Source organism: Pseudophryne corroboree, chromosome 3 (assembly GCF_028390025.1).
Source record: "Pseudophryne corroboree isolate aPseCor3 chromosome 3, aPseCor3.hap2, whole genome shotgun sequence".
NCBI classification, from domain to species: Eukaryota; Metazoa; Chordata; class Amphibia; order Anura; family Myobatrachidae; genus Pseudophryne; species Pseudophryne corroboree.
The window spans coordinates 87,213,034-87,240,955 of record NC_086446.1 but is presented as its reverse complement, the minus strand read 5'-3'; the positions used below and the strand labels follow the sequence as shown (position 1 = coordinate 87,240,955).

Below are 27,922 nucleotides of genomic sequence, written 5' to 3'. Positions count from 1 at the left end.
TGCTTTACATTTATCACAGGGAAACACCTTTTGTACAGCTCAGCTCTTGTCCTGAGAGTGTCCTGCAGAATTGTCCTTCCCAGACATAACACAGAGAAGCAAAATACGGACCCAGACACTGATGAAGAAATACAGATATATTATTGTGTCTACTTGATAAAGGACTGGCGTGCTCCGAAACATTGTAAAGTTCAGTTTGGAGAGCTGTTTAATCAGGAGATTTTGTGCAAACTATTTCTGGCACCCAACGACTATTTTATGAAAGAGTTTAATTATATATAGGACGAGAAGTGTATTAAATAAGTGCATCCTTATTTCCACCAAGGTTTCAATGCCGCGCACGCCGTTTTTCTCAAGATGATATGCACAAACTATTCATTAACTTAATCATTTGTGAATAGCACCTTGACACACTCTTTGAAAAAGACCCAATCTCAGGAGTGAAACACATCAAAACTTACCTATTTGGGACTCTCATTTGAAATAAGCCCCGCTGATTTATCTCTGAAAAGCCGCGAGGACGGATGCAGAGTGTACCGGAGTAAGCGCCACTGTGACTGAGGACGGAGAACATAAGTGCTAGTAAGATGGGTAATTACCAAGCTACAGGTGCCTACTGGGTGCCGAAACCCACAGCCGGACCAAGGGGGTCATTCCGAACCGTTCGCAGCGGTTCTTCACTGCGGTGCGAACGGGTCAGAACTGCGCCTGCGCGGCGGGGCAATGCGCAGGCGCGTCATTGCCCGGTGACGGCTATCGCCGGGCAGCGGCTAGAACAAAGAAGAAAGTGATCGCTAGCACGATTGCAAGAAGATTGACAGCGAGGAGGCATTCCGGGGCGTCTACTCACCATTTTCCGGGCGTGGAGATCCGAACACAGGCGTGTTCAGGCGTTTGGAGGGCGGATGTCTGACGTCAATCCCGGGACCTTCGTCGCTGGATCCGTTGCAAAGGGTAAGTAGGTCTGACCCTGGTCTTGTTTTGCAGGAAACTTTTTTAGCATAGGAGGGCTGCACAAGCGATCGCAGCCCTGCTATGCTAAAATAAGAATTTACTCACCGGTAATTCTATTTCTCGTAGTCCGTAGTGGATGCTGGGTACTCCGTAAGGACCATGGGGTATAGACGGGCTCCGCAGGAGACTGGGCACTTTTAAAAGAAAGATTAGGTACTATATCTGGTGTGCACTGGCTCCTCCCTCTATGCCCCTCCTCCAGACCTCAGTTAGGGAAACTGTGCCCGGAAGAGCTGACATTACTAGGAAAGGATTTGGAATCCAGGGTAAGACTCATACCAGCCACACCAATTACACCGTACAACTTGTGATAACTATACCCAGTTAACAGTATGAAAACAAGAATGAGCCTCATTAACAGATAGCTCAAAACAATAACCCTTTAGTTAAGCAATAACTATATACATGTATTGCAGAGAGTCCGCACTTGGGAGGGCTCCCAGCATCAACTACGGACTACGAGAAATAGAATTACTGGTGAGTAAATTCTTATTTTCTCTGACGTCCTAGTGGATGCTGGGTACTCCGTAAGGACCATGGGGATTATACCAAAGCTCCCAAACGGGCGGGAGAGTGCGGATGACTCTGCAGCACTGAATGAGCAAACTCAAGGTCCTCCTCAGCCAGGGTATCAAACTTGTAGAATTTTGCAAAAGTGTTTGAACCCGACCAAGTAGCAGCTCGTCAAAATTGCAAAGCCGAGACCCCTCGGGCAGCCGCCCAAGAAGAGCCCACCTTCCTCGTGGAATGAGCTTTTACTGATTTAGGATGCGGCAGTCCAGCCGCAGAATGAGCAAGCTGAATCGTGCTACAGATCCAGCGAGCAATAGTCTGCTTAGAAGCAGGAGCACCCAGCTTGTTGGGTGCATGCAGGATAAATAGCGAGTCAGTTTTTCTGACTCCAGCCGTCCTGGAAACATAGATTTTCAAGGCCCGGACTACGTCCAGCAACTTGGAATCCTCCAAGTCTCGAGTAGCCGCAGGCACCACAATAGGTTGGTTCAAATGAAACGCCGATACCACCTTAGGAAGAAATTGGGGACGAGTCCTCAATTCTGCCCTGTCCATATGGAAAATCAGATATGGGCTTTTACACGACAAAGCCGCTAATTCTGACACCCGCCTGGCCGAAGCCAAGGCCAACAGCATGACCACCTTCCACGTGAGATATTTTAACTCCACGGTCTTAAGTGGCTCAAACCAATGTGATTTTAGGAAATCCAACACAACGTTGAGATCCCAAGGTGCCACTGGAGGCACAAAAGGGGGCTGAATATGCAACACTCCCTTAACAAACGTCTGAACTTCAGGCAGTGAAGCCAGTTCTTTTTGAAAAAAAATAGACAAGGCCGAGATCTGGACTTTTATGGATCCCAATTTTAGGCCCATAGTCACTCCTGACTGTAGGAAGTGCAGAAATCGACCCAGCTGAAATTCCTCTGTTGGGGCCTTTCTGGCCTCACACCAAGCAACTTATTTTCGCCATATGCGGTGATAATGTTTTGCTGTCACGTCCTTCCTAGCTTTTATCAGCGTAGGAATGACTTCATCCGGAATGCCCTTTTCCCTTAGGATCCGGCGTTCAACCGCCATGCCGTCAAACGCAGCAGCGGTAAGTCTTGGAACAGACAGGGCCCCTGCTGCAGCAGGTCCTGTCGGAGCGGCAGAGGCCATGGGTCCTCTGAGATCATTTCTTGAAGTTCCGGGTACCAAGTTCTTCTTGGCCAGTCCGGAACGATGAGTATAGTTCTTACTCCTCTCTTTCTTATTATCCTCAGTACCTTGGGTATGAGAGGAAGAGGAGGGAACACATAACCGACTGGTACACCCACGGTGTCACTAGTGCGTCCACAGCTATCGCCTGAGGGTCCCTTCACCTGGCGCAATATCTTTTTAGCTTTTTGTTGAGGCGGGATGCCATCATGTCCACCTGTGGTCGTTCCCAACGGTTTACAATCAGCTTGAAGACTTCTGGATGAAGTCCCCACTCTCCCGGGTGGAGGTCGTGTCTGCTGAGGAAGTCTGCTTCCCAGTTGTCCACTCCTGGAATGAACACTGCTGACAGTGCTAGCACGTGATTCTCCGCCCATCGAAGAATCCTTGTGGCTTCTGCCATTGCCATCCTGCTTCTCGTGCCGCCCTGTCGGTTTACATGGGCGACTGCCGTGATGTTGTCTGACTGAATCAGCACCGGTTGGTTTTGAAGCAGGGATTCTGTTTGACTCAGGGCATTGTAAATGGCCCTTAGTTCCAGAATATTTATGTGTAGGGAAGTTTCCCGACTCGACCATTGTCCTTGGAAGTTTCTTCCCTGAGTGACTGCCCCCCAACCTCGGAGACTTGCATCCGTGGTCACCAGGACCCAGTCCTGAATGCCGAATCTGCGGCCTTCGAGAAGATGAGCACTCTGCAGCCACCACAGCAGAGACACCCTGGCCCTCGGGGACAGGGTGATCAACCGATGCATCTGAAGATGCGATCCGGACCACTTGTCCAATAGATCCCACTGGAAGATCCTTGCATGGAACCTGCCGAAGGGAATTGCTTCGTAAGAAGCTACCATCTTTCCCAGGATTCGCGTGCAGTGATGCACCGACACCTGTTTTGGTTTCAGTAGGTCCCTGACCAGAGATGATAATTCCTGGGCCTTCTCCTCCGGGAGAAACACCTTCTTCTGTTCTGTGTCTAGAATCATGCCCAGGAACAGCAGACGCGTCGCAGGAATCAGCTGTGACTTTGGGATATTCAGAATCCAGCCGTGCTGATGCAGCACTTCCTGAGATAGTGCTACGCTGATTAGCAACTGCTCTTTGGACCTCGCCTTTATCAGGAGATCGTCCAAGTACGGGATAATTATAACTCCCTTCTTTCGGAGGAGTATCATCATTTCAGCCATTACCTTGGTAAAATACCCTCGGTGCCGTGGACAGACCAAACGGCAACGTCTGGAATTGGTAATGACAGTCCTGTACCACCAACCTGAGGTACTCCTGGTGAGGTGGGTAAATGGGGACATGTAGGTATGCATCCTTGATGTCCAATGACACCATAAAATCCCCCTCTTCCAGGCTTGCAATAACCGCCCTGAGCGATTCCATCTTGAACTTGAACTTCCTTATATAAGTGTTCAAGGATTTTAAATTTAGGATGGGTCTCACCGAACCGTCTGGTTTCGGTACCACAAACATTGTGGAATAGTAACCCCGCCCCTGTTGAAGGGGGGTACCTTGATTATCACCTGCTGGAGGTACAGCTTGTGAATAGCTGCCAGTACTACCTCCCTTTCTTTGGGAGCAGCTGGCAAGGCTGATTTGAGGTAACGGCGAGGGGGCGTGGCCTCGAACTCCAGCTTGTATCCCTGAGATACCACTTGCAGAACCCAGAGATCCACCTGTGAGCGAACCCACTGGTCGCTGAAGTTCCGGAGAGGCGCCCCCACCGCACCTGGCTCCGCCTGTGGAGCCCCAGCGTCATGCGGTGGACTTAGAGGAAGCGGGGGAGGATTTTTGTTCCTGGGAACTGGCTGTCTGGTGCAGCTTTTTCCCTCTTCCCTTGCCTCTGGGCAGAAAGGAAGCGCCTCTGACCCGCTTGCCTTTTTGGGGCCGAAAGGACTGTACCTGATAATACGGTGCTTTCTTAGGCTGTGAGGAAACCGGAGGTAAAAATGTCGACTTCCCAGCTGTTGCTGTGGACACGAGGTCCGAGAGACCATCCCCAAACAATTCCTCACCCTTATAAGGCAAAACCTCCATGTGCCTTTTAGAATCAGCATCACCTGTCCACTACCGAGTCCATAATACTCTCCTGGCAGAAATGGACATTGCATTAATTCTAGATGCCAGCCGGCAAATATACCTCTGTGCATCCCTCATATATAAGACGACGTCTTTAATATGCTCTATGGTTAGCAAAATAGTATCCCTGTCGAGGGTATCCATATTATCTGACAGGGTATCGGACCAAGCTGCTGCAGCACTACACATCCATGCTGAAGCAATTGCAGGTCTCAATATAGTACCTGAGTGTGTATATACAGACTTCAGGATAGCCTCCTGCTTTCTATCAGCAGGCTCCTTTAAGGCGGCCGTATCCTGAGACGGCAGTACCACCTTTTTTGACAAGCGTGTGAGCGCCTTATCCACCCTAGGGGATGTCTCCCAACGTAACCTGTCCTCTGGCGGGAAAGGGTACGCCATCAGTAACTTTTTAGAAATCACTAGTTTCTTATCGGGGGAACCCCACGCTTCTTCACACACTTCATTCAACTCATCTGATGGGGGAAAAACCAATGGTTGCTTTTTCTCCCCAAACATAATACCCTTTTTAGTGGTACCTGGGTTAAATGTCAGAAATGTGCAACACATTTTTCATTGCCGTAATCATGCAACGGATGGCCCTTGTGGATTGTACATTTGTCTCATCCTCATCTACACTGGAGTCAGACTCCGTGTCGACATCTGTGTCTGCCATCTGAGGTAGCGGGCGTTTTTGAGCCCCTGATGGCCTTTGAGACGCCTGGGCAGGCACGGGCTGAGAAACCGGCTGTCCCACAGCTGTTATGTCATCGAACCTTTTATGCAAGGAGTTGACTCTGTCGTTTAATACCTTCCACATATCCACCCACTCTGGTGTCAGCCCCGCAGGGGGTGACATCACACTTATCGGCACCTGCTCCGCCTCCACATAAGCTTCCTCATCAAACATGTCGACACAGCCGTACCGACACACTGCACACACACAGGGAATGCTCTGACTGAGGACAGGACCCCACCAAGTCCTTTGGGGAGACAGAGAGAGAGTATGCCAGCACACACCACAGCGCTATATAATGCAGGGATGCACACTATACAGAGTGATTTTTTCCCCTATAGCAGCTTATATACACAGTTTTGCGCCTAAATTTATGTGCCCCCCCTCTCTTTTTTACCCTAGAAGTCTGGAACTGCAGGGGAGAGCCTGGGGAGCGTCCTTCCAGCGGAGCTGTGAAGAGAAAATGGCGCTGGTGTGCTGAGGAAGATAGCCCCGCCCCTTCATCGGCGGGCTTCTCCCGCGTTTTTAAATGTGTAATGGCGGGGGTTAATGCACATATACAGTTTATTAGACTGTATTATGTGCTTTTTGCCAAGTAAGGTAATCTAATTGCTGCCCAGGGCGCCCCGCCCTAGCGCCCTGCACCCATCAGTGACCGGAGTGTGTGGTGTGCTAAGGGAGCAATGGCGCACAGCTGCAGTGCTGTGCGCTACCTTAATGAAGACAGGAGTCTTCAGCCGCCGATTTTCAACTTCTCTTCGTTCTTCTGGCTCTGCAAGGGGGACGGCGGCGCGGCTCCGGGACCGGACGACAGAGGACTGGGCCTGTGTTCGATCCCTCTGGAGCTAATGGTGTCCACTAGCCTTAGAAGCCCAAGCTAGCTGCAAGCAGGTAGGTTCGCTTCTCTCCCCTCAGTCCCACGAAGCAGTGAGTCTGTTGCCAGCAGATCTCACTGAAAATAAAAAACCTAACAAATACTTTCTTTTCTAGGAAGCTCAGGAGAGCCCCTAGAGTGCATCCAGCTCTGGCCGGGCACAGATAATAACTGAGGTCTGGAGGAGGGGCATAGAGGGAGGAGCCAGTGCACACCAGATATAGTACCTAATCTTTCTTTTAAGAGTGCCCAGTCTCCTGCGGAGCCCGTCTATGCCCCATGGTCCTTACGGAGTACCCAGCATCCACTAGGACGTCAGAGAAAATACATTCCCCCATAGGCGGCGTCAAGTTGATCGCACAAGCAGCAAAAAGTTGCTACGTGCGATCAACTCGGAATGACCACCTTAGTCTCCCTCTACCTGAGCTATCTTGCACTTAATTCTCCCACAGTGGAAACCTCGGCTGTGATCGGAAGCATTACATATAAATCAGAGTGAAAGTGCCGGGCTAATCTCTAGAGGACTGTGATAGACACTAATGAAAGTATCCGTATTGGGAAGAATACAAACATATATATGTGCATTTATAAGTGGATTTTTAAAAAATACGGACAGATATAAATTCTTTTTTTCTTGACTATAGTAATAGCACCAGGCTCTTTTTTTGCTTTTTGTGTTAGGTACACCAGAGAGTGTGGGGAGGAGACTGGTCAGATCTCTGGGCTGGTAACACACAGTGACATGATGTGAGGGGGAGAGTAAAAGTCTAATAGGGGCTGATGGCTCCTGATGTATGAGCTACATCAGAAAGTGTGGGGAGAAGACTGGTCAGATCTCTGGACTGGTAACACACAGTGACATGATGTGAGGAGGAGAGCAGGAGTATAATAGCGGCTGATGTCTCCTGATGTATGAGATACACCAGAGAGTGTGGGGAGGAGACTGGTCAGATATCTGGGCTGGTAACACACAGTGACATGATGTGAGGGGGAGAGCAGTGGTACAATAGGGGCTGATGGCTCCTGATGTATGAGATACACCAGAGAGTGTGGGGCGGAGACTGGTCAGATCTCTGGGCTGGAAACACGCAGTGACATGATGTGAGGGGGAAAGCAGGAGTATAATAGGGGCTGATGGCTTCGTACTCACTCACTGACAAGATGCATTTCCCTCATTAGTCTGTACTGACAGAGAAGGGTGTAGGATAAGAGACTGATGTACTGACAGAACAAGGAGAATATGCGACTTCTCTGTAATAAGTGATTATTACTCACCTGTGCTGATATCTGTAGGGATTTCCTCCTCCTTACACTGCTGATCATCCCTCACACACGTCTCTTCTTCTCCCTCTATATTTTCTACCTTAAGATCAGCCAGACCTTTACCCTAAATAGAAAATTATGTATGAAAATGTGCCTAAGCGCTTCCAACACAAATATCTCTCTAAATGTTCACCAAACACTCATAACTACGCATGTAGGAGGAAAAGAATGAGGAAGATTCATACAGGTGCCCAAAAGAGGATGAAAAGTACTCTCCTTATCAATAAGCAGACAAATCCTTAATGTTAGTCCTGAGGAGGAGGGGGGAGGAGGAGATGTATTATAGCGGCAGGGATCTTGCCGCTATAGCCCTTCCTGCTGAAAGCAATACTGATAAGATGTATTAACGTCTTGTCTGCTGGGGTGGGTGGTGAAAACTCCTCCCTCCAGGGATACCAGCCAGCCTAGTGCGGATGTGCGGTGTCTCACCTCCCAGCCAGCTCCACTGGGCATGTGCGAGATCTCCCAGGCACAGCCCGGAACCCAGCAGCCGATCCCAGCCAGGGACAGTGTTGTGGTGAGGCATCATCAGCTGCAGGGAAGCAGTATAATGTGCGCAGATACCACTGAGGCACATAGCGCCTCATCATACATCTTCCCGTTAGTCCTCTGAAGATATTCTCCCATAGATCTATAAAATCCCGCTGATGTGTAATCCAATCCTTATGAACGTTTCCACCTCCGACTCTCATTCTTAGATGATCTCCCTCATCAACCAACAATGATCAAAAATAGAAGAGAGTGGTATATGGTGTAAAGCTGCTGGTTTCCATAAAAAGAGCACACCCAAAATACTCTTGGTGTTGTTTAACCAGGAAAAAATTCAAATAGACTAGAAGCCATCGCTGTACATATAAAGATGCAGCAGAAGAAGAATCCCACGTAGTCATCAGGTTCTCTCTTAGACAAACACTTACAGGTTAATTCAGCCCTGCATGCACATAAAGGTACTGTATCTTTCCCAGATGAATGCCTCAATCATATAAAATCTTCTATTTCAACACTTGCATTAAAATTCTGTCACGCATTCACATAAAGGTATCTTTTCCTACTCCCGTTCTGGATCCAGGTAAGTAGTTTAGACAGGCAAATGTCCAGAAAAGCGTGGTTTATTTCTAAAGTCACAATAGAAACAACACAGTCTCCATATACATCTCAGGATACAAGTGGTAAACGCCATCTGTGCTATTGTAACAAACACCGGCTACAGACAGGTAGGTGTAAAGCATCCGTGGCGTTCAGCTCTCAAAACCGTCGGATCACCGGAAGATAGAAGATACCAAAACAGCTTCAACGCGTTTCAGGGAGCCCTCTCCCCTTTGTCAAGAAGTGCTGTTACTCTCATCTGTCCGGGTTTTTATACCAGATCTACCTAATCACCCGATTCATTCACATTATGATAATTATACTACATGTGTGTCATTTAACTAATACAAAGTTTTAAAATACACATGCATTACACACACTACATCCAAAGTGACTTTTTGTTCTAGGGAGTCCCGCAATTACCTTCAAGCTATTATTATCTTTTAGGTTTGCCCCTCCAAAGTTTGAGTTGTAAACTATACTATATTTGTAATAACGTGACTCCGCTTTCACAAAAAACATTACAACATGTCATTAAAAGTCAATTTAAAAGACAACCTTGTTACTTTATTACAAATACTTATTAAAACACAAGTTCGGCATTTTTCCCTTTTATTCCCGATCACGTGACCATTATGCATAGTTCAGCGGTATACTTAACCCATATAGGTTCACGCTTTCAATCTTTATATCAGATTCATAAATCCCCAATTCAATTACCTTTGATGGTACTCACAATCCAGACCGTATATGTATAGTCATAATCAATTACTACGATATACCGGATATAGGGGGTCATTCCGAGTTGATCGCTTGCTAGCAGTTTTTAGCAGTCGTGCAAACACTATGCCGCCTCCCACTGGGAGTGTATTTTAGCTTAGCAAAAGTGCGAACGAAAGGATCACAGAGTGGCTACAAAATTATTTTGTGCAGTTTCAGAGTAGCTTCAGACCTACTCATCGCTTGCGAACACTTCAGACTGTTCAGTTACTGTTTTGACGTCACGAACACGCCCTGCGTTCGCCCAGCCACGCCTATGTTTTTCCTGCCACGCCTGCGTTTTTTCGAACACTCCCTGAAAACGGTCAGTTGACACCCAGAAACGCCCACTTCCTGTCAATCACTCTGCGGCCAGCAGTGTGACTGAAAAGCTTCGCTAGACCTTGTGTGAAACTACATCGTTCGTTGTAATAGTATGATGCGCATGCGCATTGCGCCGCATGCGCAGAAGTGCCGATTTTTTGCCTGATTGCTGCGCAGTGACCCAAAAGCAGCTAGCGATCAACTCGGAATGACCCCCATAGTTCGTAGTGATAAAGTTCTCAATTACCGGTCGGGAAGAGAGAGGAAAGAAAGACAAAACAACACCATAATGGGTATATTAGTATTCCTGTTAAATCATATAGTCTCAAAATCCATATTTAAACCATTGGGAGTCAACGTTGATCAGCGTTGAGGACTTTATCACTACTCCATCCATTAAGAATGATTGGATTATTTCCCTCCGTTACTTTGGAATGAGTACATTGGAGTGGTATGAACAATAGGATCAATCCGCAAGCGGTGATCTTTTGGGTGATGACCTCTTCCAAATATTATTGGGGTAATTCAGAGTTGATCGCAGCAGCAAATTTGTTAGCAGCTGGGCAAAACCATGTGCACTGCAGGGGGGGCAGATATAACATTTGCAGATAGAGTTAGATTTGGGTGGGTTATTTTGTTTCTGTGCAGTGTAAAATACTGGCTGCTTTATTTTTACACTGCAATTTAGATTTCAGTTAGAATACACCCCACCCAAATCTAACTCTCTCTGCACATGTTACATCTGCCACACATGCAGTGCACATGGTTTTGCCCAACTGCTAACAAATTTGCTGCTGCGATCAACTCAGAATTACCCCCATTGTCACCTCTGAGAGAATGACCTATTATGTATATATTTGAGTTCACATATGCTCATGTAATGTAATGTTTGAATTTTTAGGATGGGTAGTGGGGCGAGAAAACTTATATCTGTAATGCTATGGGAATATAGTCCCGATAATTGCTGGCTTACATATGACGGAGAATCCCTATTTTGTTTCTGGTCAATAAATACATTTTTCTAAAATAAGCCGAGAAGTTATGTTAATGCTATTTAATAATCAGCATAAATGTATTGATCTGAGTAACAAACTCTGAGCTATAGGACTACAGTTTTAACAAAACATACAACGGGGTCTTTTGGTTGAAATGTAGCTGCCTATTAATATATAGCGGACATACCTCTTTATTATAAGGAAAGTTGTTTAACAACTAATATCATCCTGCATATCGTAGAAATTAAAGCTAGATACTTTTAATGTCACAACATTACAGCTTTAAATCAGTCGTCTTATATATGTTTGGGGGTGGTCTTCAGTATGCCGGCGGTCGGGCTCCCGGCGACCAGCAGCCCGACAGCCGGCATACCGACACTTATTCTCCCTCGTGGGGGTCCACGAACCCCCTGGATGGAGAATAAAATAGTGTGGCGCGCGTAGAGTGGCGAGCGCAGCGAGCCCGCAAGGGGCTCATTTGCGCTCGCCACAATGTCGGTAAGCCGGCGGTCGGGCTCCCGGCGCCGGTATGCTGGTCGCCGGGAGCCCGACCGCCGGCATATCGTAGTGAACCCATGTTGGGGATTCCTTGTCTTAATATAGCCGCTGTCTGATACATAGCGGACATACTCCCCTACGAGAGGTTCAGAGGGATCACGTGACCGTTGCTTAGCGACAAACTATATCCTGTATATCATAGTGATTGATATGACTATACGTATACGGTCTGGATTGTGAGTACCACCGAAGGTAATTGGAATGGGGATTTATGAATCTGATATAAAGATTGAAAGCGTGAAACCTATATGGGTTAAGTATACCGCTGAACTATGCATAATGGTCACGTGATCGGGAATAAAAGGGAAAAATGCCGAACTTATGTTTTAATAAGTAGTTGTAATAAAGTAACAAGGTTGTCTTTTAAATTGACTTTTAATGACATGTTGTAATGTTTTTTGTGAAAGCGGAATCACGTTACTACAAAATAAGATTTTACTCACCGGTAAATCTATTTCTCGTAGTCCGTAGTGGATGCTGGGGACTCCGTAAGGACCATGGGGAATAGACGGGCTCCGTAGGAGACTGGGCACTCTAAGAAAGATTTAGTACTACTGGTGTGCACTGGCTCCTCCCTCTATGCCCATCCTCCAGACCTCAGTTAAGGAAACTGCCCGGAAGAGCTGACATTACAAGGAAAGGATTTTGGAATCCAGGGTAAGACTCATACCAGCCACACCGTATAACTCGTGATAAACATACCCAGTTAACAGTATGAACAAACAACAGAGCATCAATCAACGGATGCCAACATAACATAACCCTTTAGTAAGCAATAACTATATACACGTATTGCAGAAAGTCCGCACTTGGGACGGGCGCCCAGCATCCACTACGGACTACGAGAAATAGATTTACAGGTGAGTAAAATCTTATTTTCTCTAACGTCCTAGTGGATGCTGGGTACTCCGTAAGGACCATGGGGATTATACCAAAGCTCCCAAACAGGCGGGAGAGTGCGGATGACTCTGCAGCACCGAATGGGCAAACACAAGGTCCTCCTCAGCCAGGGTATCAAACTTGTAGAATTTTGCAAAGGTGTTTGAACCCGACCAAGTAGCAGCTCGGCAAAGCTGTAATGCCGAGACCCCTCGGGCAGCCGCCCAAGAAGAGCCCACCTTCCTTGTGGAATGGGCTTTCACTGATTTTGGATGCGGCAATCCAGCCGCAGAATGAGCCTGCTGAATCGTGTTACAGATCCAGCGAGCAATAGTTTGCTTTGAAGCAGGAGCACCCAGCTTGTTGGATGCATACAGGATAAACAGCGAGTCAGTCTTCCTGACTCCAGCCGTTCTGGTTACATAAATCTTCAAAGCCCTGACTACATCTAGTAACTTGGAATCCTCCAAGTCACGAGTAGCCGCAGGCACCACAATAGGTTGGTTCAAATGAAAAGAGGACACCACCTTTGGCAGAAATTGCGGACGAGTCCCCAATTCTGCCCTGTCCATATGGAAAACCAGATAGGGGCTTTTACATGACAAAGCCGCCAATTCTGACACACGCCTAGCCGAAGCTAAGGCCAACAGCATGACCACTTTCCACGTGAGATACTTTAGCTCCACGGTCTTAAGTGGCTCAAACCAGTGGGATTTCAGGAAACCCAACACCATGTTAAGATCCCAAGGTGCCACTGGTGGCACAAAAGGGGACTGAATATGCAGCACTCCCTTAACAAACGTCTGAACCTCTGGAAGTGAAGCCAGTTCTTTTTGACAGAAAATGGAAAGGGCCGAAATCTGGACCTTTATAGACCCTAATTTTAGGCCCATAGTCACTCCTGACTGTAGGAAGTGCAGGAATCGGCCCAGCTGGAATTCCTCTGTAGGGGCCTTCCTGGCCTCACACCAAGCAACATATTTTCGCCATATACGGTGATAATGCTTTGCTGTCACGTCCTTCCTAGCCTTTATCAGCGTAGGAATAACTTCATCCGGAATGCCTTTTTCCACTAGGATCCGGCGTTCAACCGCCATGCCGTCAAACGCAGCCGCGGTAAGTCTTGGAACAGACAGGGCCCTTGCAGTTCCGGGTACCAAGTCCTTCTTGGCCAATCCGGAACAATTATTATTGTTCTCACTCCTCTTTTTCTTACGATTCTCAGCACCTTGGGTATGAGAGGAAGAGGAGAAAACACATAGACCGACTGGAACACCCACGGTGTTACTAGTGCGTCCACAGCTATCGCCTGAGGGTCCCTTGACCTGGCGCAATACCTTTTTAGCTTTTTGTTGAGGCAGGACGCCATCATGTCCACCTGTGGCAGTTCCCATCGATTTGCAATCTGCGTAAAGACTTCTTGATGAAGTCCCCACTCTCCCGGGTGGAGGTCGTGTCTGCTGAGGAAGTCTGCTTCCCAGTTGTCCACTCACGGAATGAACACTGCTGACAGTGCTTGCACGTGATTCTCCGCCCAACGAAGAATCCTGGTGGCTTCCGCCCTGCCACCCTGCTTCTTGTGCCGCCCTGGCGGTTTACATGGGCCACTGCAGTGATGTTGTCTGACTGAATCAGCACTGGTTGGTTTCGAAGCAGAGGCTCCGCTTGACTCAGGGCGTTGTATATTGCCCTTAGTTCCAGGATATTGACGTGCAGACAAGTCTCTTAACTTGACCACAGCCCTTGGAAGTTTCTTCCCTGAGTGACTGCCCCCCATCCTCGGAGGCTTGCATCCGTGGTCACCAGGACCCAGTCCTGTATGCCGAACCTGCAGCCCTCGAGAAGGTGAGCACTCTGCAGCCACCACAGAAGAGACACCCTGGCCCTGGGGGACAGGGTGATCAGCCGATGCATCTGAAGATGCGATCCGGACCACTTGTCCAACAGATCCCACTGAAAGATCCTTGCATGGAGCCTGCCGAAGGGAATGGCTTCGTATGACGCCACCATCTTTCCCAGGACTCACGTGCAGTGATGCACCGATACCTGTTTTGGTTTTAGGAGGTCTCTGACCAGAGTCACGAGCTCCTGAGCCTTCTCCTCCGGGAGAAACACCTTCTTCTGTTCGGTGTCCAGAATCATGCCCAGGAAGGGCAGACGCGTCGTAGGAATCAGCTGCAACTTTGGAATATTCAGAATCCAGCCGTGCTGTCGCAACACTTCCTGAGAGTGTGCTAGGCTGATCAGCAACTGCTCCCTGGACCTCGCCTTTATGAGGAGATCGTCCAAGTATGGGATAATTGTAACTCCTTGCTTTCGAAGGAGCACCATCATTTCCGCCATTACCTTGGTAAATATTCTCGGTGCCGTGGACAGGCCAAACGGCAACGTCTGGAATTGGTAATGACAGTCCTGTACCACAAACCTGAGGTACTCCTGATAAGGTGGATAAATGGGGACATGCAAGTAAGCATCCTTGATGTCCAGAGACACCATAAAATCCCCCTCTTCCAGGCTTGCAATGACCGCTCTGAGCGATTCCATTTTGAACTTGAATTTCTTCAGATAAATGTTCAGGGATTTTAAATTCAAAATGGGTCTGACCGAACCGTCGGGTTTCGGTACCACAAACATAGTGGAATAGTAACCCCTTCCCTGTTGAAGGAGGGGAACCTTTACCACCACCTGCTGGAGATATAACTTGTGAATTGCCGCTAACACTACCTCCCTTTCCATGGGGGAAGCTGGCAGGGCCGATTTATCCCTGAGACACAATTTGTATAGCCCAAGGATCCACCCGTGAGCGAACCCACTGGTGGCTGAAATTTCGGAGACGCGCCCCCACCGCTCCTGGCTCCGCCTGTGGAGCCCCAGCGTCATGCGGTGGATTTAGTGGAAGCCGGGGAGGACTTTTGTTCCTGGGAACTAGCTGTATTGTGCAGCTTCTTTCCTCTACCCCTGCCTCTGGCAAGAAAGGATGCACCTCTGACTTTCTTGCTTTTTTGTGAACGAAAGGACTGCATTTCGTAATACGGTGCTTTCTTAGGCTGTGAGGGAACATATGGCAAAAAATTTGACTTCCCAGCCGTAGCTGTGGAAACTAGGTCCGAGAGACCGTCCCCAAACAATTCCTCACCCTTATAAGGTAAAACCTCCATGTGTTTTTTAGATTCGGCATCACCTGTCAATTGCCGAGTCCATAGGACCCTTCTGGCAGAAATCGACATTGCGTTTATTTTAGAGCCCAGCAGGCAAATGTCCCTCTGGGCATCCCTCATATATAGGACAGCGTCTTTGATATGCCCCAGGGTCAGTAAAATAGTCTCCCTGTCCAGGGTATCTATCTCCTCAGACAGAGTATCTCTCCATGCTGCTACAGCACTACACATCCAGGCCGAAGCAATTTCTGGCCTCAGTAGAGTACCGGAATGTGTATAAACAGACTTCAGGATACCTTCCTGCTTCCTATCCGCAGGATCCTTTAGGGCGGCCGTATCCTGTGACGGCAGGGCCACCTTCTTAGATAAGAGTGTCAGAGCTTTATCTACCCTAGGGGAGGATTCCCAGCGTAACCTGTCCGTTGGCGGGAAAGGATACGCCATAAGTAATCTTTTGGAAATCAGCACTTTCCTATCAGGAGAATCCCACGCTTTTTCACATAATTTGTTTAATTCATGTGAAGGGGGAAAAGTCACTTCTTGCTTTTTCTCCCCAAACATATAAACCCTCTCGTCAGAGACAGGGTTTTCCTCTGATATGTGCAATACATCCTTCATTGCTATAATCATGTAGCGGATGGCTTTAGCCATTTTAGACTGCAACTTTGCATCATCGCCATCGACACTGGAGTCAGAATCCGTGTCAATATCTGTGTCAACAATTTGGGATAGTGGGCGCTTTTGAGACCCTGACGGCCTCTGAGCTGTAGGATCAGACATGGGTTGAGACCCTGACTGTCCCAAGGCTTCAGCTTTATCCAACCTTTTATGCAAGGAGTTTACGTTATCATTTAACACCTTCCACATATCCATCCAATCAGGTGTCGGCGCCGTCGGCGGAGACACCACATTCATTTGCACCTGTTCTGCCTCCACGTATCCTTCCTCGTCAAACATGTCGACACAAACGTACCGACACACCGCACACACACAGGGGATGCTCTAATTAAGGACAGGACCCCCACAAGGCCTTTTGGGGAGACAGAGAGAGAGTATGCCAGCACACACCCCAGCGCTATATAACCCAGGGATTACACAGTAACTTAGTGTTTACCCAGTAGCTGCTGTATATTGATCAATGCGCCTAAATTTATGTGCCCCCCCCTCTCTTTTTTACCCTCTTTCTACCTTGAGACTGCAGGGGAGAGCCTGGGGAGCTTCCTCTCAGCGGAGCTGTGGAGAGAAAATGGCGCTGGTGAGTGCTGAGGAAGAAGCCCCGCCCCCTCAGCGGCGGGCTTCTGTCCCGCTTTCTGTGTAAAAATAATGGCGGGGGCTCATACATATATACAGTGCCCAGCTGTATATATGTGCTTTTTGCCAAGAGGTATCATAATTGCTGCCCAGGGCGCCCCCCCCTGCGCCCTGCACCCTACAGTGACTGGAGTGTGTGGGTAGTGTGGGAGCAATGGCGCACAGCTGCAGTGCTGTGCGCTACCTCATGTGAAGACTGGAGTCTTCTGCCGCCGATTTCGATGTCTTCTTGCTTCTGCCGGCTTCTGTCTTCTGGCTCTGCGAGGGGGACGGCGGCGCGGCTCCGGGAACGGACGACCAAGGTTAAGATCCTGTGTTCGAACCCTCTGGAGCTAATGGTGTCCAGTAGCCTAAGAAGCGCAACCTAGCCGCAGTTAGTAGGTTTGCTTCTCTCCCCTCAGTCCCACGTAGCAGAGAGTCTGTTGCCAGCAGAAGCTCTCTGAAAATAAAAAAAAAACCTAACTAAAATACTTTTTTATTAGCAAGCTCAGGAGAGCTCACTAAAAGCACCCAGCTCTGGCCGGGCACAGATTCTAACTGGAGGAGGGGCATAGAGGGAGGAGCCAGTGCACACCAGTAGTACTAAATCTTTCTTAGAGTGCCCAGTCTCCTGCGAAGCCCGTCTATTCCCCATGGTCCTTACGGAGTCCCCAGCATCCACTAGGACGTTAGAGAAATATAGTATAGTTTACAACTCAAAGTTTGGAGGGGCAAACCTAAAAGATAACAATAGCTTGAAGGTAATTGCCGGACTCCCTGGAACAAAAAGTCACTTTGGATGTAGTGTGTGTAATGCATGTGTATTTTAAAACTTTGTATTAGTTAAATGACACACATGTAGTATAATTATCATGATATGAATGAATCAGGTGGTTAGGAAGATCAGGTATAAAAACCCGGACAGATGAGTGTAACAGCACTTCTTGACAAAGGGGAGAGGGCTCCCTGAAACGCATTGAAGCGGTTTGCTGTATCTTCTATCTCCTGGGATCCGACGGTTTTGAGAGCTGAACGCCACGGATGCTTTACACCTACCTGTCTGCAGCCGGTGTTTGTTACAATAGAACCGATAGCGGGTATCCGGACTCCAGGTCGACAACAAAAAGGTCGACACACCATAGGTCGATGCCAATTGGTCGACACACTTTAGGTCGACATGGACAAAAGGTCGACAGGAACAAGGTCGACATGGAAAAAGGTCGACATGAGTTTTTCACAATTTTTTTCTTTTTTGGAACTTTCTCATACTTAACGATCCATGTGGACTACGACTGGAACGGTAATCTGTGCCAAGCAGAGCGGAGCGAAGGCACCATGCCCGAAGCATGGCGAGCGAAGCGAGCCATGCGAGGGGACGCGGTGCACTAATTGGGGTTCCCGGTCACTCTACGAAGAAAACGACACCAAAAAAACCATAAGAAACTCATGTCGACCTTTTTCCATGTCGACCTTGTTCCTGTCGACCTTCTGTCCATGTCGACCCAAGGTGTGTCGACCAATTGGTGTCGACCTAAGGTGTGTCGACCTTTTTGTTGTCGACCTGGAGTCTCAGACCCCCGATAGCGTTTACCACTTGTATCCTGAGATGTATATGGAGACTGTGTTGTTTCTATTGTGATTTTATAAATAAACCACGCTTTTCTGGACATTTGCCTGTCTAAACTACTTACCTGGATCCAGAACGGGAGTAGGAAAAGATACCTTTATGTGAATGCGTGACAGAATTTTAATGTAAGTGTTGAAATAGAAGATTTTATATGATTGAGGCATTCGTCTGGGAAAGATACAGTACCTTTATGTGCATGCAGGGCTGAATTAACCTGTAAGTGTTTGTCTAAGAGAAAACCTCTTGACTACGTAGGAGTCTTCTTCTGCTGCATCTTTATATGTACAGCGCTGGCTTCTAGTCTATCTGAATTTTTTCCAAGCGTCAGAACCTCAGCCCCTCTCTCACACCTGGAGGAGTCGGAGGTGAAAGGAGAAACACTGGAAATGTGTTTATAAGAATTGGTTTACATATCAGCAGGATTATACAGACCTGTGGGAGAATATCTTCAGAGGACTAAGGTTTCACATTGAGTATTCATCTGCTTACTGATAAGGAATGTAATCACTATTTGAATCTCTCATTCTTTTTATCTTTCACCCTAAATAATCCATGAACAATACAAACACATCCATTATGTCTGATTGTATTCAGGTAAAGACACAGACTGATACACAGATCATATACTAATAAGTAATTATGTTATTTGGAGATACCCTATATCCCACCTACCTGATCCTCCTGTGGGGTCCTGTGATTTTCCTCTGTACAATCCTGGGAATAAAGAGGACGGGGACATCTCTCTGGGGTATCTCTGTTACTGGCTCCATCTGTAGGAGACACACAGGTCTGGTCAGATCTCTGGGCTGGTAACACACAGTGACATGATGTGATGAGGAGAGCAGGAGTATAATAGGGGCTGATGGCTCCTGATGTATGAGATACATCAGAGAGTGTGGGGAGGAGACTGGTCAGATCTCTGGACTGGTAACACAGTGACATGATGTGATGAGGAGAGTAGGAGTATAATATGGGTTGATGGCTCCCGTCTCCCCCACTGGGAAAATACATTTTCCTCATTAGTCTGTACTGACAGAGGAGGGTGTAGAATAAGAGAGACTGCTGTAGTGATAGAACAAGGAGAATATGTGACTCTTCTCTGTAATAAGTGATTATTACTCACCTGTGCTGATATCTGTAGGGATTTCCTCCTCCTTACACTGCTGATCACCCCTCACATACGTCTCTTCTTCTCCATCTATATCTTTTACCTTAATATAAGTCAGGTCATTACCCTAAATAACACATTAATAGTGTCTGATTTTATTAATATACATTAAAACAATAAAATATAAATATATAAGACACACACACAGCTGCTCTACGGATCATATAGTGGTAAATCACTTTGGAATTTGGTGAGCACCTAAACCTCGTCTACCTGATCCTCCTGTGGGGTCTTGTGATTCTCTCCCGTACAGGCTTGTGAATAAAGCAAACAGGGACATCTCTCTGGGATATCTCTGTTACTGGATCCATCTGTAGGAGACACACAGAGACTGAGTACATCGTATGTAAGTGATTAAATATGATGCATGTATATGGTTGGTCCCCATACCTGCTGTCTCCTCTTACCCAGTGATATGAGAGGCCGGTGATTTTCAATCATGACGTCCTTGTACAGATCCTTGTGTCCCTGCATATACTCCCGCTCCTGCATAGATTGGTAGACAGTGACATCCTAACACCTTATAGGAACCTGACACACAATGATAGAGTCATCACCCAGACACCTCCCCTGGTGTTACTGTATAATGCCCCATTCCCAGCAGTCACCTCTCCAGTCATCACCCAGACACCTCCCCTGATGTTACTGTATAATGCCCCATTCCCAGCAGTCACCTCTCCAGTCATCACCCAGACACCTTCCCTGGTGTTACTGTATAATGCCCCATTCCCAGCAGTCACCTCTCCAGTCATCACCCAGACACCTCCCCTGGTGTTACTGTATAATGCCCCATTCCCAGCAGTCACCTCTCCAGTCAGCAGCTGAATGATCTTGTTGGTGAGTTCCAGAATCCTCTGGTCATTGTTTCTCCCATGTATCAGTGAGTGAGGTGGAGGCACCGTGATGGGGCTCTGGGTCTTGCTCCATCCTCCTGACACACAGAGAGAGCTATTGGGTGTCTCGCACTCATTGGATGTCTTCTTCACTACTGCGCAATCCTGGGTAATGAGAGACATTAATTACCACTGCATAAACTCCCAGTTCCCTCACCTCCGCAGTCATGACACTGTATTATTACTATAGATAGACGTACAGATGTAGCCACGGTCATCCATCTAACGACCATGGATGGCAAAACTAGTGTGCCCGTGTCTATGGCATGCGCGTGCGTACACACGTGCCATAGACTTTAATGGTGCGATTGTGCAATTTTCGGCGATGCGTTTGCCCATGCGTATACATCACAGCTAACATGAGCATGGTTACATCCGTAAGTAATGTCACAGTCCCACTGTCAGATCCCCTCACCTCCCCAGTCATGTCCCTGTATTATTACTATAGATAAGTGATGTCACTATGACATTCTCAGATCCCCTCACCTCCCCAGTCATGTCCCTGTATTATTACTATAGATATGTGATGTCACTATGACACTCTTAGATCCCCTCACCTCCCCAGTAATGTTCCTGTATTATTTATTACTATAGATATAAGTGATGCTCTCACCTCCCCAGTCAGCAGGTAGATAATCTCCAGGGTGAGATTTAGTATCCTCTCAGTCATGTGAGTCGGGTCCTTGTCCATCCTCAGGGAATCAGTGACGCATCTCATCCTCACGTGATGTCCAGTAAACACACTGTTTTCTCACAACTGGATTTTCAAGGAAAAAATATAATAATTACAATAAGCACCGCAGAGTACACATGTATCATAGTCAGATATGCTGCCCTGAGTGACCAGTAAGTCTACTCTATTCTCCAAATCCATACAGCCCTGGTCACAGAAGCGGCAGAGGATTGTCCTCAGTGACTGTCACACAATGCTGGCTAACAAGTTACACAAGTCATGGCCAGAGTCTAGGTCCTCTGACACTTTCACTTCACCTGATCAAACAGGACACCACAGGCTGTCCCCCCAGTATACTAATAACAGGATACTAGTTTACTCCTCCTGTACAATAATAATAATAATACTACACTAAAGACTGCTGTATAATAACAACAACACTACACCACAGTTTGCTTCCCCTGTATAAGGATAAAAACAGGACACCACAGGCTGCTCCCCCTGTATAATAATAATAACAACAATAACAAGACACCAACAGGCTGCTCCCCTTGTATAATAAATTACATGACACCACAGGCTGCTCCCCCTGTATAAAGATAATAACAGAACACCACAGGCTGCTCCCCCTGTATAAAGATAACAGGACACCACAGGCTGATCCCCCTGTATAATAACAACAACAACAACACACCACATAATGTCCCCAGCATCTGCCTGACCTGCCCCCAGCAGCTGCTCGATACCCCGGCCCACTTGCCCATCTGCTTATGGTACCCCTTCAGCCACTCCGATATAGAACCAACCATCTGCTTATCACCATTAGTTTCTTGCTGTGTGCAGGGCAGGGTGACGTCAAACGATACATTCGTTGCATAGGATCATGTATGGGCTACAGGTGACCTCTCTTATATAGCTCTATGTACTCACCCGGGCCAGTTACTGCCTGCTCTCCCCGGAAGACGTTTACATTACACACCCTGCTTCCTGCTTGCAGAGTGAGATAGAACTCTATTTCCTGCAAACTCGTTTCAGCAGGCTTCCGGGTTGTGCGTTCCAAGTTACTTCCGGCTAGTGCGTTCCACATGCCGGAAGTTGTATTTCTGACTGTAGAATTGCGAATTCCGGGTGTTCTGTATGCTGGTGTGGGGGACGCTTATTCTGCTTTGAGGAGACATCTGTATTCGGCAGCAGCAAGTAATCGGATTTTCTGTTGTTATTATTATTATTCATATAGTAGGAGCAGCCTGTAGTGTTCTGTTATTAGTATTATAGAGGGGCAGCAGCCTCTGGTGTCCTGTTACTATTAGACAGGGGGGGGGGGGGGGGAACAGCCTATGGTGCCATGATATGTGGTATTTTTGTATAGAGTAGAGTGTACTGTACAGTGATATACAGGGGCGGTTCCAGAAGAAAATGAAAGGGGGGGGCACCATGATAGGGGAATGGTAATAGTTATATTTACTTGCACCTAATGCACATGTGCTCCCAGATAAGCGGTGTGGTATCAGTAGGGGCGTGGCCTCACAGAGTACGCCATCAGGTAATGATTGGCTGTAGAAGCGCATCCTGGAAGGCACCCCAGCACAATATAATTATTAACGTTTTTAGTTGGTGGTGGCAGGTGCAGCATACCCTGCCGTCTGAGACTCACACTGCAGAACATGAACTGCCCATCTTTGATTAGCAGAAGCAGCCAGCTGGATCTCCAACAAGCAGCATAAGACATACAGCCATGTCACAATCACACGGACCGGACCGCCTTCTCAAAGCTGAGTTTGTCTGCACCTAGCATGGTGGTAAAGGAAGTGAAGGAGGAAGTGCTGGGAAACTGTGCGATGCAGTGAGGGCTAATGAAGCCTTCTGCGCCGTCATAAGTAACAGTCTTACTTAATGCTGGCATTTGAACCCCACGCCTGGGCTGGACTCTGGCCGGCTGGCAGTGGGGGAGGTAGGTTGCGGTGTGAGCAGGGGGAGGCTAGATCTGCAGCTCCAGCCTTCCCATTGGTTACCACACGGACTTGCTGTTAGAGCCACGACGGGTCCTAGTGCCTGCCAGCTTTTATAAAATCTGACTGAAATAGCAGTAGTGCTGCTGCTTTTCCCCGGATCCACCTATGGTGATATATGATGGGGATAACATAGCTCCCGGCACACACTGATATGTGGTATTATTATACAGGGGAGAGGGGACTGTACAGTGATATATGATTGGGATAACACAGCTCCCGGCATACACTTATATGTGGTATTATTATATAGGGGAGAGGGGACTGTACAGTGATATATGATGGGGGATAACACAGCTCCCGACACACACTGATATGTGATATTATATAGGGGAGAGGGGGCTGTACAGTGATATATGATGGGGGATAACACCGCTCCCAGCACACACTGATATGTGATATTATTATATAGAGGAGAGGGGACTGTACAGTGATATATGATTGGGGGATAACAGCTCCCGGCATACACTGATAGGGGGTATTATTATATAGAGGAGAGGGGATTGTACAGTGATATATGATTGGGGGATAACAGCTCCCGGCATACACTATGTGGTATTATTATATAGGGGAGAGGGGACTGTACAGTGATATATGATGGGGGATAACACCGCTCCCAGCACACACTGATGTGTGATATTATTATATAGAGGAGAGGGGACTGTACAGTGATATATGATTGGGGGATAACAGCTCCCGGCATACACCATGTGGTATTATTATATAGAGGAGAGGGGGCTGTACAGTGATATATGATGGGGGATAACACAGCTCCCAGCACACACTGATATGTGGTATTATTATATAGGGGAGAGGGGACTGTACAGTGATATAAGATGGGGGATAACACAGCTCCCGGCATACACTGATATGTGGTATTATTATATATAGGGGAGAGGGGACTGTGCAGTGATATATGATGGGGGATAACACAGCTCCCGGCACACACTGATATGTGGTATTATTATATAGGGGAGAGGGGACTGTGCAGTGATATATGATGGGGGATAACACAGCTCCCAGCATACACTGATATGTGGTATTATTATATAGGGGAGAGGGGACTGTACAGTGATGTATGATGGGGGATTACACAGCTCCCGGCACACACTGATATGTCTTTTGTCTTACGTCCTAGAAGATGCTGGGGACTCCAAAAGGACCATGGGGTATAGACGGGATCCGCAGGAGCTTGGGCACACTAAAAATACTTAAAACTGGGTGTGAACTGGCTCCTCCCTCTATGCCCCTCCTCCAGACCCCAGTTAGACTTTGTGCCCAGGAGTGACTGGATGCACACTAGGAGAGCTCTACTGAGTTTCTCTAGAAAAAGACTTTTGTTAGGTTTTTTATTTTCAGGGAGCACTGCTGGCTACAGACTCCCTGCAGCGTGGGAGTGAGGGGAGAGAAACAGGACCTACTTCTGTGAGTTTCAAGGCTCTGCTTCTCGGCTACTGGACACCATTAGCTCCAGAGGGTTCGATCACTTGGTGCGCCTAGCTGCTTGTTCCCGGAGCCACGCCGTCACCCCCTCACAGAAGCCAGAAGGCAGAAGTCGGGGGAGTATGAGAAGATCAGAAGACTTCAGGACGGCAGAAGACTTCAGTGACGGAAGGTAAAGCACAGTGATAACGCTGTGCTCCATGCTCCCACACACATATCACCAACGGTTGTCACTGGGTGCAGGGCGCTGGGGGGGGGGGCGCCCTGGGTGGCATGTTACTGAAGTTTTGTAAGGGCGGCATATGATTGTGGGTGCCGAGGCACCTTTTACAGACCCCCGCCGGCATTTTACATGAGTTTGAATTTGGCGGGCCGAAGCCGCCGGGAAGTGGGCGGAGCTTCGGTCCGCGGCTCACACGCGCCATTTTCTCCCTGCACCAGACGGAGGGAGAGACGCTGCCGGGACCTCCACGCTGATTTCAAGTAAAGGGGGCATCTCCAGAGGGGAGCCGCAGTGGGGTACCAGTCTTTTTGATAATAAGGCAGCGCTGGGTACATATATTCGTGTACCAATATACAGGCGCTGGGGTGTGAGCTGGCACACTCCCTCTGTCTCCTCTTCTGGGCTGCATTGTGGGCCTGTCACCTTGCTGGTACGGTTCTGTGTGGGTTGTGTGTCGGTACTACGTGTCGACATGTCGGAGCCTGAATGTTATTCACCAGAGGAGGTTATGGGAGGTGGGGATGCGGGGCTAGATGTAGCACTGTCGACGCAGCCGACTCCTGATTTACTAGCACTTTTTAATACAATAAATTCCAATGTAGCTTCTTTATCTAAGAGGTTAGATAAGTCTGAGTCACAGACGCAGGTGTAGAAAAAGTCCATGGAGGAGGCTTTAGCGCAGGTACAGACCCCATCCGGGTCCCATAAGAGGCCTTTTACTCAGGTGGGGGATACGGATACCGACACGGACCCTGATTCCGAGGTCGATTTCACTGAGGCTGCGTTACATCCACGATTAGTTAAGAGTATTCAGTACATGATTGTGGCTATAAAGGATGTTTTGCAGATTTCTGATGAATCTGCGGTACAGGAAAATGGGCTGAGAATTTAGCTAGTGACATGGATACTCTTGATAAAGATAATGTCCTTCTAACTCTTGGTTATATTAAGGACGCCGCGGATTACTTAAAGGAAGCAGCAAGGGACGTCTGTCTCTTGGGATCAAGGACCAATGCCATGTCGATATCTGCCAGGAGGGCCTTGTGGATCCATCAATGGAATGCTGATGCCGACTCTAAGAGGTCTATGGAAGCTCTACCCTTTAAAGGTACTGTCTTGTTTGGGGACGGCCTGGCGGTCCTAGTCTCGACTGCGGGTAAGTCCTCTTTTCTTCCTTATGTTCCCACACAACAGAAAAAGGCACCACATCAACAAATGCAGTCCTTTCGTCACAATAAATACAGGCGTGGGAAAGGTTCGTCTTTCCTCGCCTCAAAGGGTAGAGCACAGGGAAGAAAACTTCCTGAAGTCCTCCCCGGCTGCTACCAAGTCCACCGCATGGCGCTGGGGCTTCCCTGGGGGAGTCCGGACCGGTGGGGGGCCGTCTTCAGGTATTCAGCCAGGTCTGGATTCAATCAGACCTGGATCCTTGGGTGTTAGAAATCGTGTCTCAAGGATACAAACTGGAGTTTCAGGAGATGCCCCCTCACCGGTTCTTCATTTCGGCATTACCAGTGGTTCTTCCGGACAGGGAGGTGGTCCGGGTGGCGATTCAAAAATTGTCTACAGAAGAGGTCATTGTTCCCGTCCCTCCGTCCCAGCGGGGGGAGGGGTTCTACTCGAGCCTCTTTGGGGTACCGAAACCGGACGGTTCGGTCAGACCAATTCTAAATCTAAAATCCCTCAATCCATACTTGAAAGTCTTCAAGTTCAAGATGGAATCCCTTCGAGCGGTGATTGCCAGCCTGGAGGGGGGGGGGATTTTATGGCGTCAGTCGACATAAAGGATGCCTACTTACATGTGCCGATATATCCTCCACATCAGGCTTTCCTCAGGTTTGCGATACAGGATTCTCATTACCAATTTCAGACGTTGCCGTTTGGGCTTTCCACGGCTCCGAGGATTTTCACCAAGGTCATGGCAGAAATGATGGCTCTTCTTCGCAAACAAGGGGTTTCAATTATCCCGTACTTGGACGATCTCCTGATAAAGGCGAGGTCCAAGGAACGGTTGCTGAGAAGTGTAGAGTTGTCACTATCGGTTCTGCGACAGCACGGTTGGGTGCTTAATTTGCCGAAATCCCAGTTGATTCCGACCACTCGGCTTCCTTTTCTGGGCATGATTCTGGACATGGAGTTACAGAAGGTATTCCTTCCAGAAGAAAAGGCTCGGGAACTGCAGACGATGGTCAGAGAACTTCTGAAGCCGACGAGTGTGTCGATCCATTATTGTACTCGGGTTCTGGGGAAGATGGTTGCGGCGTACGAAGCCATTCCATTTGGCAGATTTCACGCCCGCGTGTTTCAGTGGGACTTGCTGAGCAAATGGTCCGGATCTCATCTACACATTCACCAGAAGATAAGTCTATCTCCCAGAGCCAGAATTTCTCTCCTGTGGTGGCTACAAGCTCATCACCTCCTGGGGGGGACGCCGATTCGGTATCCAGGATTGGGTACTTCTGACGACAGATGCAAGTCTCCGGGGCTGGGGCGCAGTCACCCAAGGAAGAAATTTCCAGGGAAAATGGTCGCTCCAGGAAGCCTGTCTACACATAAATATTCTCGAGTTAAGAGCCATTTACAACGGCCTGCTCCAAGCAAGAAGTCTTTTTTAGGATCGACCGGTCCTGGTACAGTCAGACAACATCACAGTGGTGGCCCATATAAACCGGCAAGGCGGAACGAGGAGCAGAGCGGCAATGGCGGAGGCCACAAAGATCCTTCGCTGGGCGGAACAACACGTCAGCGCACTGTCAGCAGTTTTCCTACCGGGGGTGGACAACTGGGAAGCGGATTTCCTCAGCAGGCACGACCTCCATCCGGGAGAGTGGGCTCTGCACCAAGAGGTATTTGCAGAAGTGACAAGACTCTGGGGAATTCCGTTGATAGACATGATGGCGTCTCGGCTCAACAAGAAGCTCCCGAGGTATTGTTCCAGGTCAAGGGACCCATAAGCCACTGCAGTGGACGCCCTGGTGTCTCCGTGGGTCTTCCAGTCGGTGTATGTGTTCCCTCCACTTCCTCTCATTCCAAGGGTGCTGGGGATCATTCGTCGAGCAAGGGTTCAGGCGATTCTCGTCGTTCCAGACTGGCCAA

At 48.1% G+C, this 27,922-nt stretch overlaps 2 protein-coding genes across 3 annotated transcripts in view; one reads left to right on the top strand and one right to left on the bottom strand.

The window, feature by feature from the left end:
- The window catches only part of LOC135057195 (uncharacterized), a 166,218-nt gene extending 144,150 nt beyond the window's left edge, over positions 1-22,068 (bottom strand). The window contains exons 1-8 of the mRNA XM_063963091.1: positions 21,972-22,068; positions 21,092-21,235; positions 20,392-20,583; positions 19,993-20,071; positions 19,799-19,896; positions 19,541-19,652; positions 19,090-19,187; positions 7,694-7,805 (exon numbers count right to left, since the gene is read on the bottom strand). Of these exons, the coding sequence (XP_063819161.1) occupies positions 7,694-7,805; positions 19,090-19,187; positions 19,541-19,652; positions 19,799-19,896; positions 19,993-20,071; positions 20,392-20,583; positions 21,092-21,196 (796 nt within the window). The 5' untranslated portion in view covers positions 21,197-21,235; positions 21,972-22,068. The remainder of the gene's footprint in view (positions 1-7,693; positions 7,806-19,089; positions 19,188-19,540; positions 19,653-19,798; positions 19,897-19,992; positions 20,072-20,391; positions 20,584-21,091; positions 21,236-21,971) is intronic.
- Positions 22,069-22,235: 167 nt separating this feature from the next.
- The window catches only part of LOC135057063 (zinc finger protein 501-like), a 34,919-nt gene continuing 29,232 nt past the window's right edge, over positions 22,236-27,922 (top strand). The window contains exon 1 of one of the 2 annotated variants that reach the window (XM_063962957.1): positions 22,236-22,348. The gene's annotated coding sequence lies outside the window, so the exon portion shown is untranslated. The remainder of the gene's footprint in view (positions 22,349-27,922) is intronic. The other variant, XM_063962956.1, reaches the window with a different exon arrangement.